General features: G+C 36.5%; 2 protein-coding genes across 5 annotated transcripts in view; both read right to left on the minus strand.

Moving 5' to 3' along the window:
- Positions 1-732: 732 nt before the first annotated feature.
- On the minus strand, positions 733-18236 carry LOC138043155 (uncharacterized). 4 transcript variants are annotated; one of them, XM_068889296.1, is made up of 22 exons: positions 18146-18231; positions 17315-17454; positions 16586-16770; positions 16314-16495; positions 16198-16241; positions 15037-15107; positions 13845-13904; positions 13567-13629; positions 13232-13378; positions 12827-12866; positions 12581-12654; positions 10576-10639; positions 9810-9919; positions 9255-9344; positions 7478-7589; positions 6062-6201; positions 5562-5622; positions 5332-5390; positions 5059-5175; positions 3254-3382; positions 1782-1872; positions 733-1249 (listed from the first exon to the last, which is right to left on the minus strand). In XM_068889296.1, coding segments are annotated over exons 1-22 (2025 nt in total). In that variant the 5' UTR covers positions 18148-18231; the 3' UTR covers positions 733-1205. The 4 variants fall into 4 exon arrangements, with proteins under 4 accessions (XP_068745397.1, XP_068745413.1, XP_068745405.1 ...); XM_068889312.1 differs by having other exon boundaries at positions 17315-17422; positions 18146-18164; XM_068889304.1 differs by lacking the exon at positions 17315-17454 and having other exon boundaries at positions 18146-18236.
- Positions 18237-22004: 3768 nt separating this feature from the next.
- The window catches only part of LOC138043189 (sorting nexin-10-like), a 13383-nt gene continuing 12371 nt past the window's right edge, over positions 22005-23016 (minus strand). Inside the window, exon 7 of the mRNA XM_068889343.1 lies at positions 22005-23016. This exon is cut by the window's right edge and continues 595 nt beyond it. The gene's annotated coding sequence lies outside the window, so the exon portion shown is untranslated.

Genomic DNA, 23016 nt, shown 5'->3' on the forward strand with positions numbered 1-23016 from the left:
GGAGGAAAATATGTACCATGGGGCTTGCTAAAGGGGATGGCAGGTGGGACATTATAATGGTTCTCACACAGACACCACAATGATTCTCTTTGTGTTCACTTATCAACTGTACAAATTGCTGGCTTGCTAGTGATTAACATTGCATTGATAGCTTGAGGAAAGGGATGTCACACCTGTGTTTTTCTTGATATAAATTTTGTAACTCTTTCAAAATTATAAATTATTGTGTGAAAGATGAAACAACAACAATGATATTAAGGGCGTGTTCAATTGACCCTATTCCGGAATAAGAATATGTGGCGTGGTGATTAAAACAGTATTTTTGGCGCGTTTCGAAGAAGCAAGGATAAAAATATGTTTAAAATAGAATTTTAGCCAATGTTTGACAATTTTAACGTGAATCTCCATAAAAACGAAGGATTTCTAACTTATATTCCATGTATTCCTATTCCGGAATACGGTGAATTGAACGCACCCTAAATGTAAGGAGAAATGTACATTGTAGACTCAGAAAAATATCCGAGTCCCAGATGGGATTTGAACCCACGATCCCTCTGTGATCTAGTCTCCAGTAGATCAGTGGTTAGAGCATCCGACTAGATCACGGAGGGTCGTGGGTTCAAATCCCATCTGGGACTCCGATATTTTTCCGAGTCTTCATTTCTCCTTACATTTAATATCAAAATTATAATTATAATTAAAATGCTCAGAGAAAGAAAGGAAATCAAAGGAGACAGCAAACCAAAGTAGATGATATATTTTCAAAGTAGAAATGGTACCGGTAATAGAAGCCTTAAGTGACGCTTAAACCACAGTTTGATTTGATACAAAATTACAGTTTTCTTAAAGACAAGCAAAGGGATTTACCAGTACTTCACTGATTACAAAAATGATATTTTTGAAAATAATCTTCACCATGGTTTTTGAATCACTTTACACATTAGGCACAAGGGTGTTTAGAAGTGCTTTAATTAAGTGATTAATGGGTATCACAGATTGATACCATTTGCACTTTAAATTAAGTACTGTACAGGAATTTGTTTTTGTGCCCTTTTGAAAAAAAATGTTTAAATATTATAATAGGACTGCACTTAAGAAAATAATTTTGATAGCCAAACTTAATTCAAGTACAACATAAGAATTCACATTAATTTTTATATAAAAATCTTTGACACAAATTCATTGTCTGATGACTGTCGAGACGTCTATCTGTATGTATGTGCTGTACTGTCAGCAGGTACAAGACCAACTGCAAAAATGAAAATAATGAGTAAGTACCAACTTGAAGAAAAAAAATAAGATGCAGCAGTGTGCAAACTCATTGAATTTTAACTGAAAATCTGATTCTAATGTAGATACCCCATTTTGAACAGTCTAGTGCATCAGGTCTGCCCTTTGATGTCACTGAGCTTGTTAAAATTATAAGGTGCATGGTTTACTGTAACTATTTAAAGCCTTTAGTGTCAGTAAAAAATTAAAGGTTAGTTTATTCAGGAAATTTTCAAGTGAATTATCTGTTCAGATCACTCCAGAAGCGTGTAAAAGTAAAGCATGAAAATAACACCATTCCAAGAAACTCGTAGAAACTTGTGCGTCAAGAATTGATTCAAATGGTCATTTTTTTTATGAGGAGGGAGGGGGTCCTTTTGATAAGTGGCATTTCTTCATTCTCTTAAACTTATTGTTGTGTTACATGTACCAGCTTTAATTTCTACCACAAGGTGTGCATATTTTTCGAAACCAATATTTTTCTCTAAAATTACAACTTCTAGTTTCCTTACGTTTTTGCTTTCTTGCAAAATCCTTTTGTTCTTGGCTGAGTGGGGCACCTGCCCCTGGCCTTCCCCACATTCTGTCCATTGTTTTCAAATGCTGTTGGACAAAAAGTAATCAAAGAATAATGACTACAATCATTGTGAAGCAGGGCAGAGTGCATGAACTTTTAGTAGGCAGCAAGGTCAAGTGGCAAAGGCGTTGGATTTGCATGTTGAGGTTTCATGAGTTCAAATCCCTCGACGACCACTTTATTGCACTTCCACAATAAAAAAAGCACATACTTCATTCACCCTGAGATTAAAGTTGCGAATAATTTATCTGGGTGCATGCCCCACCAATTTGAAACCAATTGGCCAAACTGCTCTCTTGGTAAAACAAATTTTGGACCGCTGTGTTCAAAGGAGATTGTGCATTCAACTCTGATGTGACCAAAGCCCAGATTCTTTGAATAAAAAATTCTGCCTTTGCAGTAACTAGAATTCTTGGCTAAGGTTGGTAAATCATAAGACCTATCTCACAACCCTTTTTAATTTTGTACACACTGTCACAAAGAGTAGTGCATACCATACGTAGTTACCCATGTTGTTGAATGGCCTAAGGGTACAACACCTCCCTAAAAGTCCTGACTCCCATTACATTAATTTTTATTTTTCACGTAACTATATGCAAAACCACTTAAGCTCACAATACTAACATTGTTGGAAGTCACCAAATGGCTTCTTTCTGATCCCACAGATAATTACTTGCAGGTGGCATAACAAAAGCAGCATTTTATCCTCACATGTTTTAAGGGAAGAGTGGTCCATTAACTGTAGCTGTGTGAATATTTGACTCCCCTAACCCTTGATAGGAGATGGCTTGTTCCCTTTTCTCTTGAAATATTTGCTTGTGTTCCCCAAATAACTTTCAAACTTGTTCAGTTTTTTTATCCTTGAAATAATATTGTTTATGTTCCCTATTAAGATATTTTGTCATTGATCCCCTGTTCCCCAGTTGAAATTAGGCATGCTCCATTTTTCCCCAAAACCCCTGGGAGAGCCTCACAGCTCTTTGTGAGAACTAAAATTCACTAGCCCTAAGCCCTAAGATTCAATCTTTGTATGTATCTTTCTATTTTCAGAATGCCACGAGTTTTTCGGGTCTGCACACTCTGTTTAAAATGGCCAATCAGAATATAATTATTGTCAAACGAGGACAAAAATAGCACAAACAATGTATGCAGATAATTGTGCAAATTTACTCCTGGACCAGTGTTTTAATCTCATCATTGTATAAAAACAAACACTGTGCAACTTTATCTAGTGATTATGGTTGTCAATCCAGAAGTAATTGGCCTTAGCTGATGCAGTGACCTTGCCAAGTACTTTATTATTATGTTATGAGTTATTTTGTATTTTTGTTCAGTGTGGCGAAGTTAAAAAATAAATAATAACTGGACCACATATTTTAACCCACTACTGCAAGCACATTTTTGTACCTCAACAGACTTGATTCTTTGTTCCTCTGCACTCTTTTTTCGCTGTAAATCCCTCCAATGAGCTTGGGTTTCGAGATCCACATGATATTGATGGCTCTTCTCATTTTTTGGCCTCCTTATATTTAGGGCCTGACTCACAGGAAAAACAAAATTTCCGAATTGTGAGAACTCTTCACAGGAATACAGTAGAACCCCGCTCTACGGACACCCACTTAATACGGGCAGTTTTGTTTGTCCCGACAAAAAGCTTATATATTTCCTCTAAAATTAACCCACTTTATACGGACACCGGTTAATACGGACAACGGGCACTTTTCTGTGTCCTGAGTCATATATATATTGTCAACCCTGCTTTACAGACACTGGTTATCTGCACACAGTATATTTTCATTGTCATAATTATGTGATAATAATTATTGTAGACATTGTACCCTGTTCAAATAATGACAGATTTTTACGGGTTAATAATATTTTATTACCAAAAATTGTGACATATTTGATTTTGAACAGCCTGTCTTTCTTCCGGTGTTCACGTACATGTATAGTCCTTTCATAGTCCTGACATTTTCTCTGAGAGCCTGCTTAATACGGACACTATGGCCTGTCCCCTTGGTGTCCGTATTAACCGGGTTCCACTGTAGTTCCATTTCAAGAATAGTAACTGTTAAACTGCCTTGCACAAAATTATTTTAGCTATAGTACCTTCCTGTATGTAATAAATTTCTCCACTTTCCCCAAAAAAATTAAGTTTTCTTGTGCATTTATCAAGGAGCCAGCTTCACCAAAACCGAATGGGTGGGGTAGTATCTCTTGTTGAATACTATATTTCATTGGCTGTATAGTGTGGTACTTCCTATTGTTTTCTGTGCCAAATCCATTGTTATCTTTGTTCGCTGAATTGTTCTTTTGCACAATCCTAAACCCCATTCAGTGAGGTACGACAAGACCCAACCAAATCACCATTAAAATAATGGGGAACCAAAATGTTAGTTGACTGTTGCCATTACATTATCTCACTGTGCGTGTCTCAACCACTAAATTGTGATATTGTAAATGGCAATCTGGGTGGTGGGGGTTGTGAGAGGTAAGTGGGAAGGTAGGGGGGAGGGGCAAACTAGAACAGGCAGGTATTGAATTCAATATCATTTTTGGCAGAAAATGGGATACTAGGGAGAAATCACTAAAAAAGGTGATTTCTTTTCCCTTGACTGCAGCCTATTGTTTTAAACATAACTTCTTTGTATATAGAGAACCTTATTAATCTTGTTCTCCAATTATTTATATTCATTCACAAGAGCCAACTGCCTCCAGTCTAACTTTAATAAAAAGTTGGCACATGCAATGCAAAGATTGTCATATTATACATGAAGATTCAAACAGTCTAAGTTCAAGGCACTGACTATTAAACTGACTTGGACTGCAAGGATGGCGTAGTGGTGAATTATTAGCACTCGCCTCTCACCAATGTGGCCTGGGTTCAATTGCGGACTCGTTGCCATGTGTGGGTTAAGTTTGTTGTTGGTTCTTTCTCTAGGTTCTCCGGTTTTCCCCTCTCCTCAAAAACCAACACTTCTAAATTCTATAATACTTATTATTATTACTATTACTATTACTATTACTATTACTATTACTATTACTATTACTATTACTATTACTATTACTATTATTACTATTATTATTATTATTATTATTATTATTATTATTATTATTATTATTATTAAAAACAGACTACATGTAGTCTATCAAGAGTGATTACCAGGTTACATTCTGTTGTCTTCAACTGAGGCTAAATGTGCACCACTAACCTGTGAAGTAACATCTGAGGTGTTCTTCTTTGATGCAACAATTTCTTTTGTACCAGCATCATAGCTTGGCTGCCCAATTATGCCAGATCGAACCCAAGAAGCCACATCTTTATCAGTCTGAAAAAAAGAAAATACTAATACTTAAGGTTCAGCTTTGCTGAAAGAATTAAGAAAAATAGCATTTGATTAAATTTAGAACAGTCAACATACCGGTAACTTATCACATTTACATGTACGGTATTTTCTTCGGAAAACTAGCATTCTTAAACTTACTTTTAACAGGTCATCATGTTCAGCCTTGCGCCTCTGTTTACTTTCTTCACTCTGGTTAACTGTTGAAAATAATTATTAAAATAAAAAAATATATATGTAAAAAGATTCTCAAATGCACTGCTTCATGTATCGGAAGAACAATTTCATTATTTTTACTGATACTTTTATCAGTTAATCAGTAGAACACAGAACATTTTATCTGAGATGGCCAACATAATTTTCAAACATACTCAAAGTTGAAAGTAACTGATGCTTTGCTTGAACATCCATCTTTCCTTGTGGTGAAAAGTCCTGTCATGACATAGAGAGGGAATAAGGAAGCTTACAAAAACCTTCAGGCATTTATTGTAAATTAGAGATGGCTAGCTGGGCCTCAAATTAAATTACTCTTAAATTTGTACTCATGCCACTTTATCAAGCATGTGGAATCTCAGGACTGTCACTACAAAATTTCAACAATTCATTATATAAAGTGGACAGTTACTTGTGAAAATACATTGTTCGTGGTTAGTCTTACGAAGCTCCTTTCATCCCGACTGAGGGACTCATCAGAGACCTTTCTGCTTGGCAAACTTGTTGGGCATTACGCCCAAAGTCCCGTTCGCTAACAAAATGATGACAGCATTCTCATAAGGATTCCAGACCGCGCAATTTCACAAGTGAAAAAATTCATTACATTCTTCACAAAAACTCTAGAGATTTAATAGTTTGAAATAATTATAATACTTACACTTGAATCATGCACTACTTTTCCAGCTGTACGGGTTTGGATTTGCCCTTCAGGGTCTTTTATTGGTGCCCCTGCCCCAGATCTTCCCCAGGGGTCATAGACATTCCGTTTATCTACTGGACTGAAGTCACGAACTGTTTCTGAGAAAAAAAAGGCACCACAATGATTGACAAGTTCACAAACGAAAAGACTTACCCTCAGATCTTTATGTTCGTGAAAAATATGCATATGGCCAATAAATTATACCAGTCTTGTTAAGTAGCAGACATATTTCTGAAAGCAACAGATGTGACATTTGCTGACGTTGCAAAGTGCGAGCCACCTACAGGGGTCTGGAGGAAATCCCCCCCCCCCACCCCCCGGAATTTTTTTAAATAGAAAACTAGGAAATGGCACTGTTTCCAGTGTTTCCGGAACTCAAACATCAGTTTCCCAGGAAAGGCTGGAGTTCACTCAAATTCCCTTTAAAACAGTAGTAAAAAAAAAATTATAAATAACAAAATTATAATACTAAATAAAGCTGCAAACCCCTCAAATATTGGGATCAAAGTACCAGCCATGGAATGGGGAACAACCAGACAAAACAGCTGGCTTCCCACCTCAAATGAAAACTCTGATAATTTATTTATTGTTTGATGACAATTAAAGCATGCTATATAGTGTTTTCACTCACATGACAAAAATAAATGCTAATTTGATGAAACAAAAGAAACTATTTGCATAAAAATAGAGTTCAATTCCCAGATGATTAGTTTGGAACACCAACATGGCTGCGGTGATGTCATGTGAAAACCCTCTACAACCAGATTCTTAAATGCAGTATTACGTAACTTAGAATATTGATTTGGAATGTTTATGAAATTTTAAATTCAAATAAAAATATTATAATTTCTTAAAAGTGTTGCTGCGAGGATTCAATGAGAGGAGTAAAGAGAGGGAAAGAAGCAGCATAAGTTTGTTATTATATTTTTTCAATTACATTATCAGTGGCGATCTTTTTCAATTACCGGTACATGCATGCCATGACCTAGCCTGCGTACCTGGCGGGATGTCTTATTGCAGGATTATTTTACACTTGCGAGTACAATGTTTTTGGCTGTGGGTAGGCTGCAACTGGCATGGGGACTATAGTAGTTTTGAAATCACTCACAGCCAAAACACAAACCAAATATTCCGCCAGCTATGCAAGCTAGCATGACCTAATTTTCAATGCAAGCACAATACCAAAACCAATACCGGTATGTTCACTTAAAAAAAAGACAGAGTAAGTGTTTTGAAAATTTTACTTACAGAGAGAGCTACTGTTTCTAAAAAAATGATAAGTGACTGGGTTTGATAAAACAAAATTATTGTGACTTGCTCAAACATGGTCATGAAAAGGAGATTTCAAATTTGATCAAAACTGAAAAAACTCACGCCCATTTGAGCCTTTGGTCAATGTTTGTCCTTTCCGTAACTTTAAGTTGCCATGTTCATCAACATTTGGAGCTCCAGCCCCTGGTCGACTGGTAAATATTCCTGTTTCATCCTATTAATCAGAAAATGGTGTTATTTGTGATTGTCTAGACCAATGCGATGTAATTTAAGGTGGCTCAACCAGTTTCAACACTTGAAAGAAACATTCTTAGTAGAAGGATTAGCACTTGATCACTTCAGCATTTAACAGCAATTGTTATGGTACCAAGTCAAACGCCAGTTATTGCTGAAAAGATTAGACCATTTTTGTGATGTAATAAGTTACCATGGCAACAGGAAAGCCCTGCAAAAACACCACATATTTTGGCTTTAGCTGCTCATATCTCAAAAACGAACTCAGTGACCAATATTTCTTTCTGCAAAGTTAAAAAATATATATGTGGAGCAGGTTTAGAGCCACCTTAACTAATTGATAATTTTAGATAGCTCTGAATCCGCTCCATAGACTTTTTTTTTAACTTTCTAGAGAGTTTCATCTTCACTTGCTGATTCCTTTTGTACAATAAAAAATTGGAGTCAACGAGTTAGTTTTTCACATATGAGCAAGGCTTTCCTGTTGCCATGGTAACTTTTTACGTCACAAAAATGACTATGACTATGTTTAGCAATAATTGATGTTTCACACGGTACCATAACATTGACTAATAATTGTAACATTGCTGTTATGTGATAAAGTGTTGTTGTGTTAATCCTTCTAATAACAAGGTCTCTTGCAAGTGCTGAAATTGATTTGAGCCACCTTAAATTGCATATCAAAAAAGCTTATCTAGCATGGTGCCTTAGAACAGGAACAGAAATAGAAAAAATGGAATGACATTAATATTCAAATTTGTTGGTTGCAATTAGCTCTTCGATTATGTCACCTTAAGGGCTCTCAATATAACTGTGAGAGCTAGTTATTAATAACAGTGATAATATTAATAATAATAATAATTATTATTATTATTGTTATTATTATTAATATTAATATTATAACTTGTAATGGAATGACACCATGCAATATCTTTCGCTTGGCACAATCAACATTTCATGAGAAAAATGTTTTACACTGTACGAAGAACTGAAAACCATTAGGAAGTGTAGACCTCAGCTCCATTATTATAATGTTAATATTTAACTTGGAATACCATAAAAACTGAAAATACAATAATCAAAGAATGAAGCTAAATTTCAAGGCTCAAAACTCCATAAGAACAGAAACCTATTCTAGAACGTGGACACTCGGCAAGTGAGAAGATTAAACCTATATTCTCTTCAAAACAGATCTGCTAAACCTAAAATACTAGTAAATGACTAAAATTAATCAATTTACCTCTTTTCCCGATTTAAACTCTTGTGACAACCCCAAGATAGCCCCTTATATGATGAGGACTCGAGAAACCAACTACACGCGATCAAACTATGACACGATCCTCTTGCTAACGAAACTAAAATTAACATGAATGAAGGGGTAGTTTCTAAAGAAACTGTGGTGCTGCGTCGGTGGGGAAGTAGTATACAAAAATTTGGTTTAATGTAAATTGACCACCGTACAGAGATTCTAAAAGCTAGAATCTCTGTACGGTGGTCAATTTACATTATCAACTCCGTTGATAAACCAAATTTTTTAAAATTAACATGACTTGACTTAAAAGGTAATGCAATAACGTCACACTGTCATATCATGTTGATGTCCTCTACATAACTTTCTTTGTTTAAAAAAAGCATTGTTATTTACCGCATTCCTTTGTTGTACTGCAGGCTTTTCCATCCTTCCATGTATGTTAAATGCTGGAGGGTTACCAAAGCCTCTTCCCCAAGGATTATACTGTCAGTGGTTAATCAATTTTACAAATCACTAATTAGTTCCTAGACAAAGTCTTTTATGGATAGAGGGGCTGGACAATCTGCAAGCCAGCATTTAGTCTAAGCACCCAATTCAAATAGCACCTGATAAACAGCATGCAGTTATTAAGTCTAAGCACCCATTTTAAAACGGTTAGCCTTGTTGCATTGGCTTGCATGATTTGCAGTCATGGCTCACTGGCTCGCACATTGTCCTAACTCTGGATAGAGGCCATGTAGTGTAGGGTGATTCCTCAGTAAATTATATATAGATGGTAAGATAAAATTTTCTATAAACTCAAGGTTGGAGCAGCTGTAGGCAGCTTTGGGAATAATATACGCAATGAGGCAGAATCAAAGTAACATGATTTGAAAGCAATCAAGAGGCCATGGTGGTGTTAGTCTTTTGATTACACAATAGGATTAAGCTTTCCATTATTGTTCTTACCTCTGTTGAGTCCCTGTCTTGGCTGTAGCCCTGTGGAATTCTCTGGTTCACCTTACGAAGTTCCTCAATATCCTTAGACAATGTAGTGGGAAATCCTGCTTTCACAGTTCCTTCAAAAGTTTAAATGGAATTCTTCTTAGTTTTATGACTTGTATGCATAAAGTTTCCCTTACATGAACTTTACATTTTCAGTGGCAAAAAAACAACAACAATATTATGAAACTCAAATGATCTTTATGGAAACTGCAAACTACCAGCAGTTCATTACTAATTATCACATGCAAGACAGCCGGACTGGACAATTTGCGAACCAGCAAGTAATGCAAACCATGCGCGTCTCACATTTAAGTCTACGCACCCACTTCAAATACATGTAGCGCTGATAAACAGTATTTATTAAAGTCTAAGCACATTTTAAACGGTATAACTTAGCTTTCAATATTAAGTGTCTAACTTGCATGTTGCCTCGAATTTTGACTCGCATGGCTTGCCATGTTTGCTTGCATGGTTCACAGCCACGGCTTGCATGGCTCGTATGGCTCGCAGCCATGGCTTGCATGGCTCACACATTGTCCTCACTCCTGGACAGCTAAGGAAACAAAATTTGGGATAGAATATAAAAAAATTTTGGGATTAGTCAATTAAGCATACAAGAAAATCTCCTGCAAAACTATGTCAGTAACAAACTTAAAGACACCTTCATATATGCATGCATACACAATACATGTACATGCCTCATCATAAAAATTATCTGTAACAATCATACCAGAGCCTGTTTTTCTTGGAGCTCCAGCTCCTTCCTTTCCAAATTGTCCACTGTATGCCTCGATCTACAAAAATTAATTTTAAAAAAGTGAAATATTTTAAAGTTTATGTAAACAAATTGTAATAGTCGGTTCTCGGTTCGTAATCTAGGGGTTCAGTTTGATAGCATATTTAGTTTTGAGGAACACATTAAGAACATTTGTAAATCATCATTCTATCATTTAAGAAATATTGCTAAAATCCGCAAGTACTTAGCCCAAGATACATGTGAAATCTTAGTCCATGCATTTATTAGCTCCAAACTTGATCACTGTAATTCCTTATTATATGGCGTTCCTAAGTATCTGTTAGCTAGACTACGGGCAGTTCAGAATGCTGCAGCTCGTGTTGTCACACTGACACCGAAGTATGATCATATAACTCTTGTTTTAATTAATCTTCATTGGTTACCAGTAGAGTTTAGAATAACTTTTAAAGTCCTTTTATTGGTATACAAGGCCCTCCATGGCCTTGCACCTTCTTATATTTCTGACCTTTTGAATTTTAAAACATATTCTAGGTCATTACGTTCTTCACGTAAAGAATATTTAGCTGTTCCAAGAAGTAGATTGAAAACATATGGAGACAGAGCTTTCTCTATTGCAGGACCTAAATTGTGGAATAATTTACCTCTAGAGATTAGGAAATGTGCTTCAGTGGCAACTTTTAAGCAATCCCTAAAAACTTTTTTATTTAAGTTAGCATATAGTTTATAAGATCTTTTGTTTAAGACGTTTAAATTTGTATATAGTAGATAACTTAGGCTTACATTTTAATTATATTGTACATTGTAGATATTTTATTCCATTTATTTTATTTATTTTTAATATTGTAATTAGGAAGCGCTTTGGACAATTATTGGATTTTAGCGCTATATAAATAAAGTTATTATTATTATTATTTATTTTATTGTTATTATTAGTATACAGTTCTTTAATATACTATATTAAAGAACTGTATGCTACATGTTTTGCAACATATTGTAAACCTCATTTATAATGATAAGCAGTAACCTTAATGTTAAGTCTTGAACGTTTTTGTGAGGTATTTTTAATGCATTAATTTGAAAAAGAGAAAACAAAAGGTTCAAAAAGGGATAAGGAATATAATATTGCTGTTCAATAATAAAAAAACACTTTTAGATTAGGTATGTGTGACAGCAGTTTTCTTTAATTACAAATGCCACTGGTCGCTATTTAGAAATTCTGAAATGTGACATTAACCCTTTGACGCCCTCACCGGCCTAAACTGTATAACGCCAGATTATTTTACTCCGCCTAATGCCAGGCAATTTTACTCGTAAATGAGGAACCCCTGGGAGTCAATGGGTTAAGCTTCAGTTTAGGATAAAACTTCAATTAGCTACTGGAGCGTGTAAAGTGCAGGTTTCAGGGTAGGGTTGAAGGTTATTGCATGATTTACCACAACTGAACCCAAACCTTTACCAAAATGCTAACCCTTGGGCTTTAACATTATCTAAAGCATATTAATTTAATTAAGTGTTTAGGCCTAATGTTAGTAGCATTAATATTAGGAAATGCTTGGGTTTTTCAGCTATGGTGAAACATGACCCTAACCTGCACCACCTGAGTCCTGCAGTTTACACCCTCCATATAATTACCAATTCCAAACATTGTGGAAATAGGTGTTCTCTTTAGCCCATTGACTACGTACTGGCAATGAGATTAACAGATTTTAATCCTGTCTAACGTCAGATGATTTTATTTGTCAACTGGGGGAATCCAAGAGCACCTGATGGGTGAATGGGTTAAGTTATCTTTTAAGATTTTGTAAGGTTAGAGACATTTTATTCAACGTTCTTCTTTAGGTTTACAATCATGTTTATATAATAAAAAGGTTCATTCTTTATGCCCAAAACAAAGACCCATGACTTGTATTAAGAAACCTGCTCTAATTTGCATTACAGTACATAGTATGTTCAGGTAATGGTAATATCAAATTTTTACATGATGGATTTCGTCTTCAATGCTTTTTTCTCTCTCAAAGATTTTTCTTGCTCGTGACCCTTCAATCATGGAGTCTGCAAATTGTATATTAACAAAAAGCAATTAGTGTGATCACAAAACCTGACTGGTCTGCCAATCTGCAGAGTGATTATGAAACTCATTGGTCCCCATGATGAATTTTATAAGGAATTAAAGGGAGGCAACTTGCTTGTACCAATAAAAGGAAAAATAAAATGTTATTATCACCTAATTCCTGTCTGTATCTTTCATTGCGTCCTCCATATCTCTTTAATGAATCAATCATGTCAACACAAAAAAAAACATTTTCATTGAAGCGTTACAAACTGTAACTTGATCAATATGTGACAGAAAAACACTTAGATTTGAATAAAATATAACCAGGTGATTTTTTCGGAGGTGTCATACTCTCAGAAAATCTGGCCTTTTGTAGGAGTCAAACTGGCCACCATGCACTATTAAACTGCACGTTACAATGAAAATAAGACAAAGTGAAAATGAGAATGATATACACAATCATATGACATGAAATGTTGATAGAACCCACTGGGAACTCGAAAAAATCCAAGCCCCAGATGGGAAAATCATCTTAAAATTAAGTTATACTTATAATCAATGGATTATAAAACTCACCAAAACAGGTTCAACATCAACCTTATCCGCATGCTTTGGAAATCTTAACTCAGGATCAGAACGAAATCCTGCCACAATTCTTCCAGATTCTGTTCTGTTTGGTGCTCCACCACCTCCTTGTCGACCACCAAAGAGTTGATAATTACCCTAAAAATAATGGATGAATTTATGATCATTACATGTAAAAAAACTTGACTGTATTTATAATCAAATAAAATAATAATTTGCAATTAACTGCCTAGAGTAGACTGAAACATTTTCCCTTCCCACTAGTTAATTCCTATGCCTGATCTACACATATCTAGCCCACATTATGGTATACAGTTGCACAATACCTCTTGGACAAGAGTACTGACATTCCTTGTTCTTTTTGTTTCATGTTTTTCATCCACACCTGCCTGTAAAATAATATAAGAAAGGGGCTAGCTTCAAGTTCACCAATATATTAATTGTGACCAATTGTTGCAAAAGGCCTATTTAGAGTCACAGGTCAGAAACTTCTGGAAGAAAAACAATTGAGCCAAACAGAGTCGCCTAATACATATTACCTACACCCAACATAAAACACTACTTTTACCTCTTAAGGAAATTCAGTAACAATGATTTATCTTACCAAAGGAGCCCCCCCTCCTGGTCGTCCCCAGGGATCATAACTACGAAGTTCTGCAAGGTCCTACAAAATAATTTCAAAACAAATCATGCAAAACAAGTTTCAGTGGCTTCTATACAGATAATCTTGAGTTTTGGTATTTAAGGCTGCTATCCACCAAAGATCATCCATCAGTAAGATAAAGGAGGATTCAGACACATGTACATTCATCAAAATTTGTGGGTTCAAGAGCTTCAAGAGGACGTGAGGGAGAAACATACTGTAGTGCATACTGAACTTGGATGAAGAAGGTAATATACAGTGATGTGTGTGTATGAAGTACTCTCACTAACTATGGTCTTTAACTAAGCATTATTAAGGCAGAACAAGTCATGGTATCCACTAAGAAACCTGTTAATGATAAATAATGTTATGGAAATTGAGACCACTCAGATGTGGTCAATAGTAAATTTTCCAAGAATGTGTCAATGCTTAATTACACCCAAGACCACCATTTACACATCACTTCTAAGGCCAGCCTATAATCCTTTATATCTCACTAGATCTGAAACTTCAAACCCTGATGGAGATTGAGACTTAAAAAGTGAGGTACAAGCAGCTGAAATAAGAATTTTGTGCTTGATTTACAGTGATTCAAGAAGACACTGCGAAAGAAATGTTGATATGCATGAGTCCTTGAGAGGACTGTTAAGCACGTGATAGAATTGAAGACCCCTATGCTAGGAAGAGGCCAACTGGATGTCCAAGGACATTTAGGTTGGAATATTTGGTATTTCTAAAATCCTAATACGATCAACAAATGCAATCCTGGTTCAACCAAGAATGATACAGCAAGGTATATATCCAGGGTGGAAAGAGTTGGAGAAATTTCATCCCACGTCTCTCAACTGACAGGCTGAAAATGCCTGCCAGGTACATGTTCATGTATTCCTCATCAGGTGATGATGATGATGATGATGGTGATGATGATGACGAAGGTGGTGTGACCTACCCGCGCAAGTAGTTTTAAAGAAATCAAGCAATACATTGGTATTTTTTCACTTGCGAAAGGAATCTAGCCTTACATCAACACATGACTGAGATCCCAAATGTTACGTGCTTGTGCTTATCATTGCATCAGTAGAGAAAAGAGCAATTGTTAATTAAAAGTAGTACCAAAAGTCAATAAAAAGCAAGAGTACTTAGTCATGAGTACCTTTCTCTTTTCTTCCCTGAGGACTTGCTGTTGCCTTGCTTTTTCTTCATGATGTTTAGCCAAAAATTCATCTGTTCAACCATTTAACATAAAGCCATAGTTATGACGACAATGCACATCACATCACATTTATTTTATATGTTGAGGAAAAATGGAAACCACAGTTGGAGAGTGAGGTCAGCACAGTGGTGAGAGCACACTGACCTAATCCACCAGTGTGGCCCAGGTCTGCATGATTCCTAGAATTTGCCTTATTGGCTAATAAAACTAACTCACTGACAACTGTTAATTTTTTTGGTCGTCTTATAATCCTGCCTCAAGGCAAAAAGCCAAATTCCCACTTAAGCCAGTTGGGGCTTTCACAGCCAGAGCCTATTCCCAGCATATTAATGCCTAACCCCTGGACAAAAAGCTTCTTATCAATCAGACCACAGGGACCCAAGGGTGGGAGTGGAGCATGCCTCTACACCCCTCAGCATGTCCACCACAGGAGAGAGAATTTTCTTTTCCTTTCTACTCAGACCATATTTTGACAAGATGTTGACTGTTGCCTTCTATTTATTATAATTAAATCAAGTCAAGGACTTTTTTCCATTAGCTATCAATTTTTTTTTTCATGCAGGTTCCCTGTATAATATTATAGATAGCCAAGAAAACATTTTATTAGTGGTAAAGTTGGCCTCAATGTGTCAGATTTTGAAGAATGATGGGTTTCTTCAAATTTTGGGAGCTAAAATTTGCTAATAACAGTAAACTGACAAAAATTTACTTAGAACCAAGGGTTTTTGGTTTGAGTACAGGTTTCAGATTTAATGGCCCTCCATTAAATTATTCACATTGAAAACTGACCTGCACGTAGGCCCCTGGAGAGAACTGAATCGGAAAGAGAATGATTTCCATGTTGAAATAATTATCAACTACAGTATGCAAGGCACAATTAGGTTTAATAGTCTGAAGGTTTAAACTTAAGTGCTGCATGTACACACACAATTTATTCTGCCAGTAGTTGATGAGTGTAAATTTATATCATTTCTCCTCTCTGAAGAATTTAAACCTAGGCTAGTTATGATTGATTTAAATTATTAATCTAAGTAGTGCCACTTTAAATACTCAGGGACTAGTCTTGTAATCGATACACAGTAAACCCACATTTTGAAATACCTTGTGCTTGTGCTAACTTCTGGTTCCTGAGAGCATCACATTCACTGAAATGAAGAAACTTGCATCAGTTGATCAGGAATCTATATACATATTTTTAATGTCACATTTATAATTACGTTCTCTCTTCCAGCCATAAAGGATTATTTGGACGAGGTGCAGGATCATGTCTTCCAACTTTTGTTGCTGCATCTGTCCCATACAGAAATCCTGATGTATTTGGTTTTTCTTTGCGCTTAGCTTGACGTAGAATTTCATCTGTGCCGTAAATCATTTTGTTGCTTGCAGATCCACCTGGAATCTAACAGAATCAGTTACTTAAGTTCCAGTAATTGCTTTGTTTTGATGGGGTTTAAAATTTGTATTGTTTAACTTCTTTCATTACACTTACTCCTCCTTGAACAAAGTGTTGCTTCCTTGTGAATTTTTCATTTAGTGGCCTTGAGTCATCTGTGGTTGACAGCCCCAATTCAAACCCTCTATTATGAGCATTCCTTAAATGATAATTCTTGCTTAATGGTCTTTGAGTGTCTTGCATAGCAAAAGGATTGGCCCTCTGTGGCTCCTTTGGAAAAACTGAAAACAAAAGTAGACAAGGAGCTACAAATGGAGGGTCCACATACTTTCAAACCTGAAGTCATTCCACCCAACCAGGAACAGGAAGCTCGTCCCCCGTATAACAAACAGTTCTTCCTTCTTTCATGTACCATAGACCCTATGAATTCATAAATGGCGGTCAATTTATAATTCTTTTCTCGAAGTGCAAATTAGCCTACCAAGCCTCGATACCATACAGTGAATTGAAAAGAATTCTTGCTCTAAAATGAAGCTTGGTAGGCTAATTTGCACATGAACAAAATAATTATAAATGTGAATGCCATATTATGAATAAGGTAGCTATTGCTTTTTAAAGTTAGCTCTTGTGCTCTTGTCTTGAGTGAGTCATTTCGGTAATTTATCAGACAAGAAAATTAGAGAAAAATCATTTGCAATTGATGTTACCCAATAAAAATCCACATTAAAACACACATTTAGTGCAATGATGACACAGACTGGTGCTGATGGTCTTTTTAGTGGTGCTTCGATTCCATTGCAGACAAATGAAATACCAGTTTCTTACCCGCTGTACTTTTGTCTCTTGGGTGATCTGAGCCATACAAAAACCCAGAGGATGCCTTGCCAGTGACTTTGCCACTATCAAACCATTGAGTTTTATGATGATGGTAACCTGAATCAAACTTGCCTGAGTTTATTTCATCCCTATTAACGATTCATGCACATGTCATTTGATTACAAATTTCAAGTAAGATATTTCTACCCCAATTTTAAAATGCAGTGAATGGCTGCAGAAACACAATAATGCCATCATGCAAATATCCTGCAATTTTAGACTTTGTTGGCTTTTGGTTGGAAGGAAAGGCGAAGCCGATATAACATAAAATAACATCGTCATTGGCTTTGTAAGCTTAAATATTACAAGCAAACCGAAATAACATCATAATTCATTGAAAACAATTCCCTGAATTTTCATTTGTAGAGATCAGCTACTTCTAACGAATGACGCGTTTAGTATACCGGGCGGTAATGGCCCACATACTAGTAAACAAAAACAAAAGACCTGCAGTACTGTAGTGTTTTGTTTAGTATAGTGAAGTCAAACGATCAAAGAGTCATGCGTATTTCGAGATCAAAGCACAAATAACCTTTCTTTCCTTTTTTATTACTTATTTAAAATCTTTATAAATTGAGCGTTCGTTTAGAAGGCCTAAAAAGCATAGATATTCGCTCAACAAACGAACATTGACGTGTAATTAAATTTAAACGAGCAACACCGCGTGCAACCTGATGAGGCTTTTAGCGCGTTTTTTCCACGTCCACGTTTTATGACCTAAGGCCAAACAAAAACAACCAAGTACATACTAAATATCTTAAATTATTTTAAATCACTTACATTCAGCGTTGGAGGGCCAGAACTACAACGTGCCTAATTATTTTCGTGCCTTATCCGCACGAGGAATAGAATGTCTTGCCGTTGTCATGGCAACAGGGAGTCCAACCGGTTTAAAATTTTTATGATTCGCGGAGGCATTCTCAAGGAGACCAAAAACAGTTTCAATTTTTTAATATATATATATATATTTTTCACATTCTGGATATATAATTGTGAAAAGGTTAATTAATTCTTAGTGATACATTTCTATCACAGTGAATCGTAAGTTTTTTCCCGAAAAATATAGTTGCCAAAGAGTTCTTTTTTCCTCATTGGATTGGTTTAATGTTGGAATCATATGGAATCACTAATCTCGAAAAAAACTGTCTTTTTCGAGATCCGTGGTTGGAATGGACCATACAAAGCTCATAGCGAGGGAATTTTGTAACTTATTTACGGCATGCACTACCCAGGTCTACCCAAGAACTTGATAACGTAGTTATTAAATTCGTGTTCTTTATTCTCACAAAAAAACTTTTGTATGCTGCTTTTGCATTGTGCTTCAGTGCGTCCAGGTCGCATTATAAAGAAACAATAGCATTTCATGGCCGGAACAATAAAATCACGTAAGCTGGCGGGAATTGTTGGCGCAGAGAATGGGGAGGAGCGCCCCTCCTTCACCGCTTGTTAATAGAGAGCTTTAGCAACGACAACGGCGACGTCAACGAGAACGTCACAAATTTGCATATTTAGTGGGCAAAAACAATAGCTTCTCACGCTCTGCACGTGCGTTTTTCGCTTTTGTCCATTTCTTTGCCGTCGTCAGCAAAGCAATAACGTGAAATTACCAAGTTTGAGGTGTTGTGGAAAACGTCAGCACCTGGAGATAAATTTTCATTTTTCTTCTTTAAATTAAGCGCCGCTTGTAACGGTTTCATTCCTGAGGGACTGCCACACCTTTGTCACATTAAAAGGCTTGGAATAGTCGAGAAGTGATCGCAATAACGTGAATTTATGTTTTTACATGACGTTCTCGTTGCCATTCCCGTCGTCGTTGCTAAAGCTCCCTAATTTTGCCTCGCGCAACCGTAGATCACGAAGTGTACCAAAGTTATGTTTGACGGACTCGATGGTGCAACTTCAGCTCCTGAAAATGATGACGAAAAAAGAAAACTTTTGAAAACGGTTTTGCTAAGTGGAGACTGACTTTTCTTTTAAATGCTCTGAAGACAGGCGAAAACGGAGCCTTTCAAAAACGATGACGTCAAAGGCGTGGAAACTTACGAAAACGCGTTCGTGTTGATAATTAAACACGAAAAGTTTTGAAAACGATGACGTTTAAAGCGTAAGAACATTTTTTTTAACACTTAATTGCATCCGAGATGTCGAGCGTTTTAGTGCTATGATAGTTGAAGATGAGACGAAAACTATAGTGTGGATGAAATGTATCTCGCTTCGTTCGCCGATGAGATGAAAAAGGATAATTTTGAAAATCAGGAGTGATGGGCTTCTGCGAAAACTCGTGATCGTGAATTGAGCCTTGAGACCACAGGTGGGGGTTACTGTTAATTGTTGTGGGAGAGACATTTCCATTGTTGGTCATTGTTGAGTGCTTCATATAAAGCTCGAAATTTTCAAGCTAACCATTATTTTAAAAAAAATAACCGTTTTTCTTTTTTAGCTATCTTTTGGTGAATTTTCTGTTTAACTACCATCCAAGCCCTCTAGAATAGCAACGAAACCGTTTTCAAACATTAAACTCAGTGTTGTCAAGAACGAGGCGCGCGAGAATAGTGCGAAACCACAACAGATAGGGTGCTCTAAGTAAAAGAGAAATTAAGAGATTACCATGGTCAGAATTCGCTTGGAACAAGCATTCCCTGTGTTGCTTATTACTCCAAGGATCGTTGTATCTCCAAGGCTGTAATGTATTAGCGGTCACGGTACAAAATAATGAGGAGGACAAGTTCTCTCCCTAACAAATAAAAAATACCAAGTTAAAACGACCTCTGACGAGAAAATCATTTACGTCCACTTCAAAGAAAAACTGAAGGATCCGTTTTGTACTTGTGATGTCATAATCGCCCCTTGGCTTCAAACCACGGCGCGCGCGGGGGTAGACGCGCGCTCGGGTAGACGCACACTCAAGAAAGCTTCAACAATTCTTTAATCTTTGATTGATATTTAACAAATACCTTCTGTAAAGATAACTGGTGACGTCAAAAGGTGGTAAGAAGGAAATGTGGCCCACGAGGCGATGTGATCATAGGTGAGAACCAATCAAAATGCGTGCATTATTGAGTTCATAACATAAAATCCTATACTGAAGCAAGAGTCCACTCTTGTAGCAAGCTAATCCGGCATTGGGGGTCAACGTGGGTGCTCAGATAGAACAATGAAAGGGAAGGTGACTACAAATTATATAGACTGGGGCACCGTCTAACTACTCCAGTGCGCATACGGAAGATATCACTCACGCTCGCAAAATTCTGATACATTACAAAGACAGAGATTAAATTAGGCGAACGAACTGCTAATACCAGCGTTTCTTTGATAATAAAAAACACGTTTTGCAGGGAGCAACGACAGAGTCAGCGTTTCACGAAAGGCAGGGATTTCCACATTGGGACAGTAGTGCCAAAAAACGTCAACCCGAGACGAAAAACTTTGAAACTGGACTACACGCTACATACTAGCTCGCATGTTATGGGGAGTGTTGACCTCGTGTAAATCATTAGGGACAAGAGACTGTCTTGAAAAACAGCGTCAAGTTCGATATCCTTCTTCGCGACTCAAGTCTGGTCATCACAGTAAGTATGAAATAGGCATGATTCCTATTTCCGACCGCTGTACAACTATGGTTAAATCTTGAAGTATCCTTTATGATTTAAAATTAAATTTGACTGTTCTTTTTTTTGCTAATCTTGAAGACTCAGGCTTCACAAGCGTAAGCTTCTTTTTGTGCTTTCGCCCTCAGTACATTCGGACAGCTTCTGCAGGTACCGGAGCAGAAATTACGTAAAACAAAAGAAACAAAAGTCAGAAAACACATAATTAACTCCAAATAAAGACTAATCCCAAGTGACCAAAAACATAATGCCTTCCGGTACCTGCAGAAAAACCCTAAATTGGACTGTGAGACAAGAATTACTATCATTTTAATTCTTGATAATCACTCCACTCACCGAACATAAATGATTAACAGCAGCTGGGCCCCAAATATTGTTCCTCAAGAAATAGTTTGGTGGTGCACTGCTTGACTTCATTACCAAATCCAGTTAAATCACGGATTTATCTTGCGGTAATACGAGATTTTGTCATTCTGAATCCGGGGCCCGGGGGTGGGTAAGAATAAAGAAAAGCCTTGCCATGATCATTTTATGTTCTAACTAACCAATTAGACCATTCCATAGTGTAAATGGTTTGTTAGAGCGTAAGATAATCATAATAACGGATATTAACACGACATTAAACTCGTCATACACCGCACGAATTACGTCACAAAATGATTAAGAACCCTGGGGAAAAATTAAGAAGGCATTTGGAGTTTTTCATTCTTCACCAAAACTCTTTAAAGATGGTGCAACATTAGGGCAGTTTATACGAGAGAAAATAAGCCGCGGCTAACTCTGGCCGCGGCTTACGTAAGCCGCAAAAGGAACTATTTGTACGAGTATAAACTCCCTGGCCAGGATAAGCCGCGGCTTGAGAAAGCCGTGAACGTGAATTTTGTACCATTTATACGGGGTGTTCGCGGCTTACGTAAGCCGCGGCCAGAGTTAGCTGCGGCTTATTTTCTCTCGTATAAACGGCCCTATTATTTCCGACTTGCGGACCAACGTCTCCTTTTCCAGCTTCAGTTTAACTTAAACCACAAAGCTCCAAAACAATACTTGTTTATTTCCTTTATTTATGATTTTCTTGGTAAAAAGTCAACTTCAACACCTTAGAAAGTCAGGTTTTCTTTAAAACTTAAGGTTGTTTTGTTACGGCTTTGTACAGTTAAGAATCCTCCAGTAATTCTTAATATACTTTACATTCTTTCTTTAAACGGCTGCTTTCCACCAGATGTGGCTGAAAAGACTGTCCTTTTATACTTTATTATCTTGAAAATAAATACAGCCTAAAAGACAAAGCACGTTAATGCCTCATGAAATGAACTTCAGGGTAAAAATAACCAGCTTCAGAAACTGACGGCTTCCCCTGTGATCTGATCAGACTTTTCACTTGAACTATTTCAAGAGCAAATTTGCAGACATGATATACTTTCCATAAATGTTCTTATTACAGACCGTACACTGTACATAACAAGACCAGTCCTTATTATTTAAAGGATTAATTATTTTTGAAATACAAAACCATATTTTCAATTGGCTGACATTTTCACCGTTGCTTCACAAAATTATGTGCATAATTATCTATGGACAATTCTCAAGGTCCCTGGCTATAATAGCACTTTTGCCCTTGGCAAGACACCCATCATTTCACTCCAGACACCAAACTGATGTTAATGTCAACTATCCTGTGACTTTGCAATACCAGTAGAGATTCAAATTACAAACTCTGTATTTCTTTACGTAAATAAAAATGATCAGTATTTCTTTCACTTTTTAATTTTCACTCATCAATATTTAAAGTAACGAGCAAATAAATGGAAAGATGTCGAAAATATCCATATTTTATACTCAAAACTCTTCACAGTCTCCAATTAAGCCATCTTGGATGAGCCCAAGAAGAAGACATAACATTATAATCAACGTTTTTGTTTAAATTGTCAAGGGCTTTTTGCATCATCCCTTGACCCCTGAGAGAACAACAAAGCATTACCACAAAATTATTTTTCAATTTACCTCTGTTGAAAGAGCATAAAAGCGTCAAATTATCATTATTGT

The sequence above is a fragment of the Montipora capricornis genome, chromosome 1, assembly GCF_036669925.1.
Source record: "Montipora capricornis isolate CH-2021 chromosome 1, ASM3666992v2, whole genome shotgun sequence".
NCBI lineage: Eukaryota > Metazoa > Cnidaria > Anthozoa > Scleractinia > Acroporidae > Montipora > Montipora capricornis.

Coding starts and splice junctions, on each gene's coding strand:
- LOC138043155 (XM_068889296.1), bottom strand. Junction 10,640..12,580: donor TTGAAGACGAAATCCATCAT/GTAAAAATTTGA, acceptor TAATTTTTGTAG/ATCGAGGCATACAGTGGACA. Junction 9,345..9,809: donor AAGACAGGGACTCAACAGAG/GTAAGAACAATA, acceptor AACCACTGACAG/TATAATCCTTGGGGAAGAGG.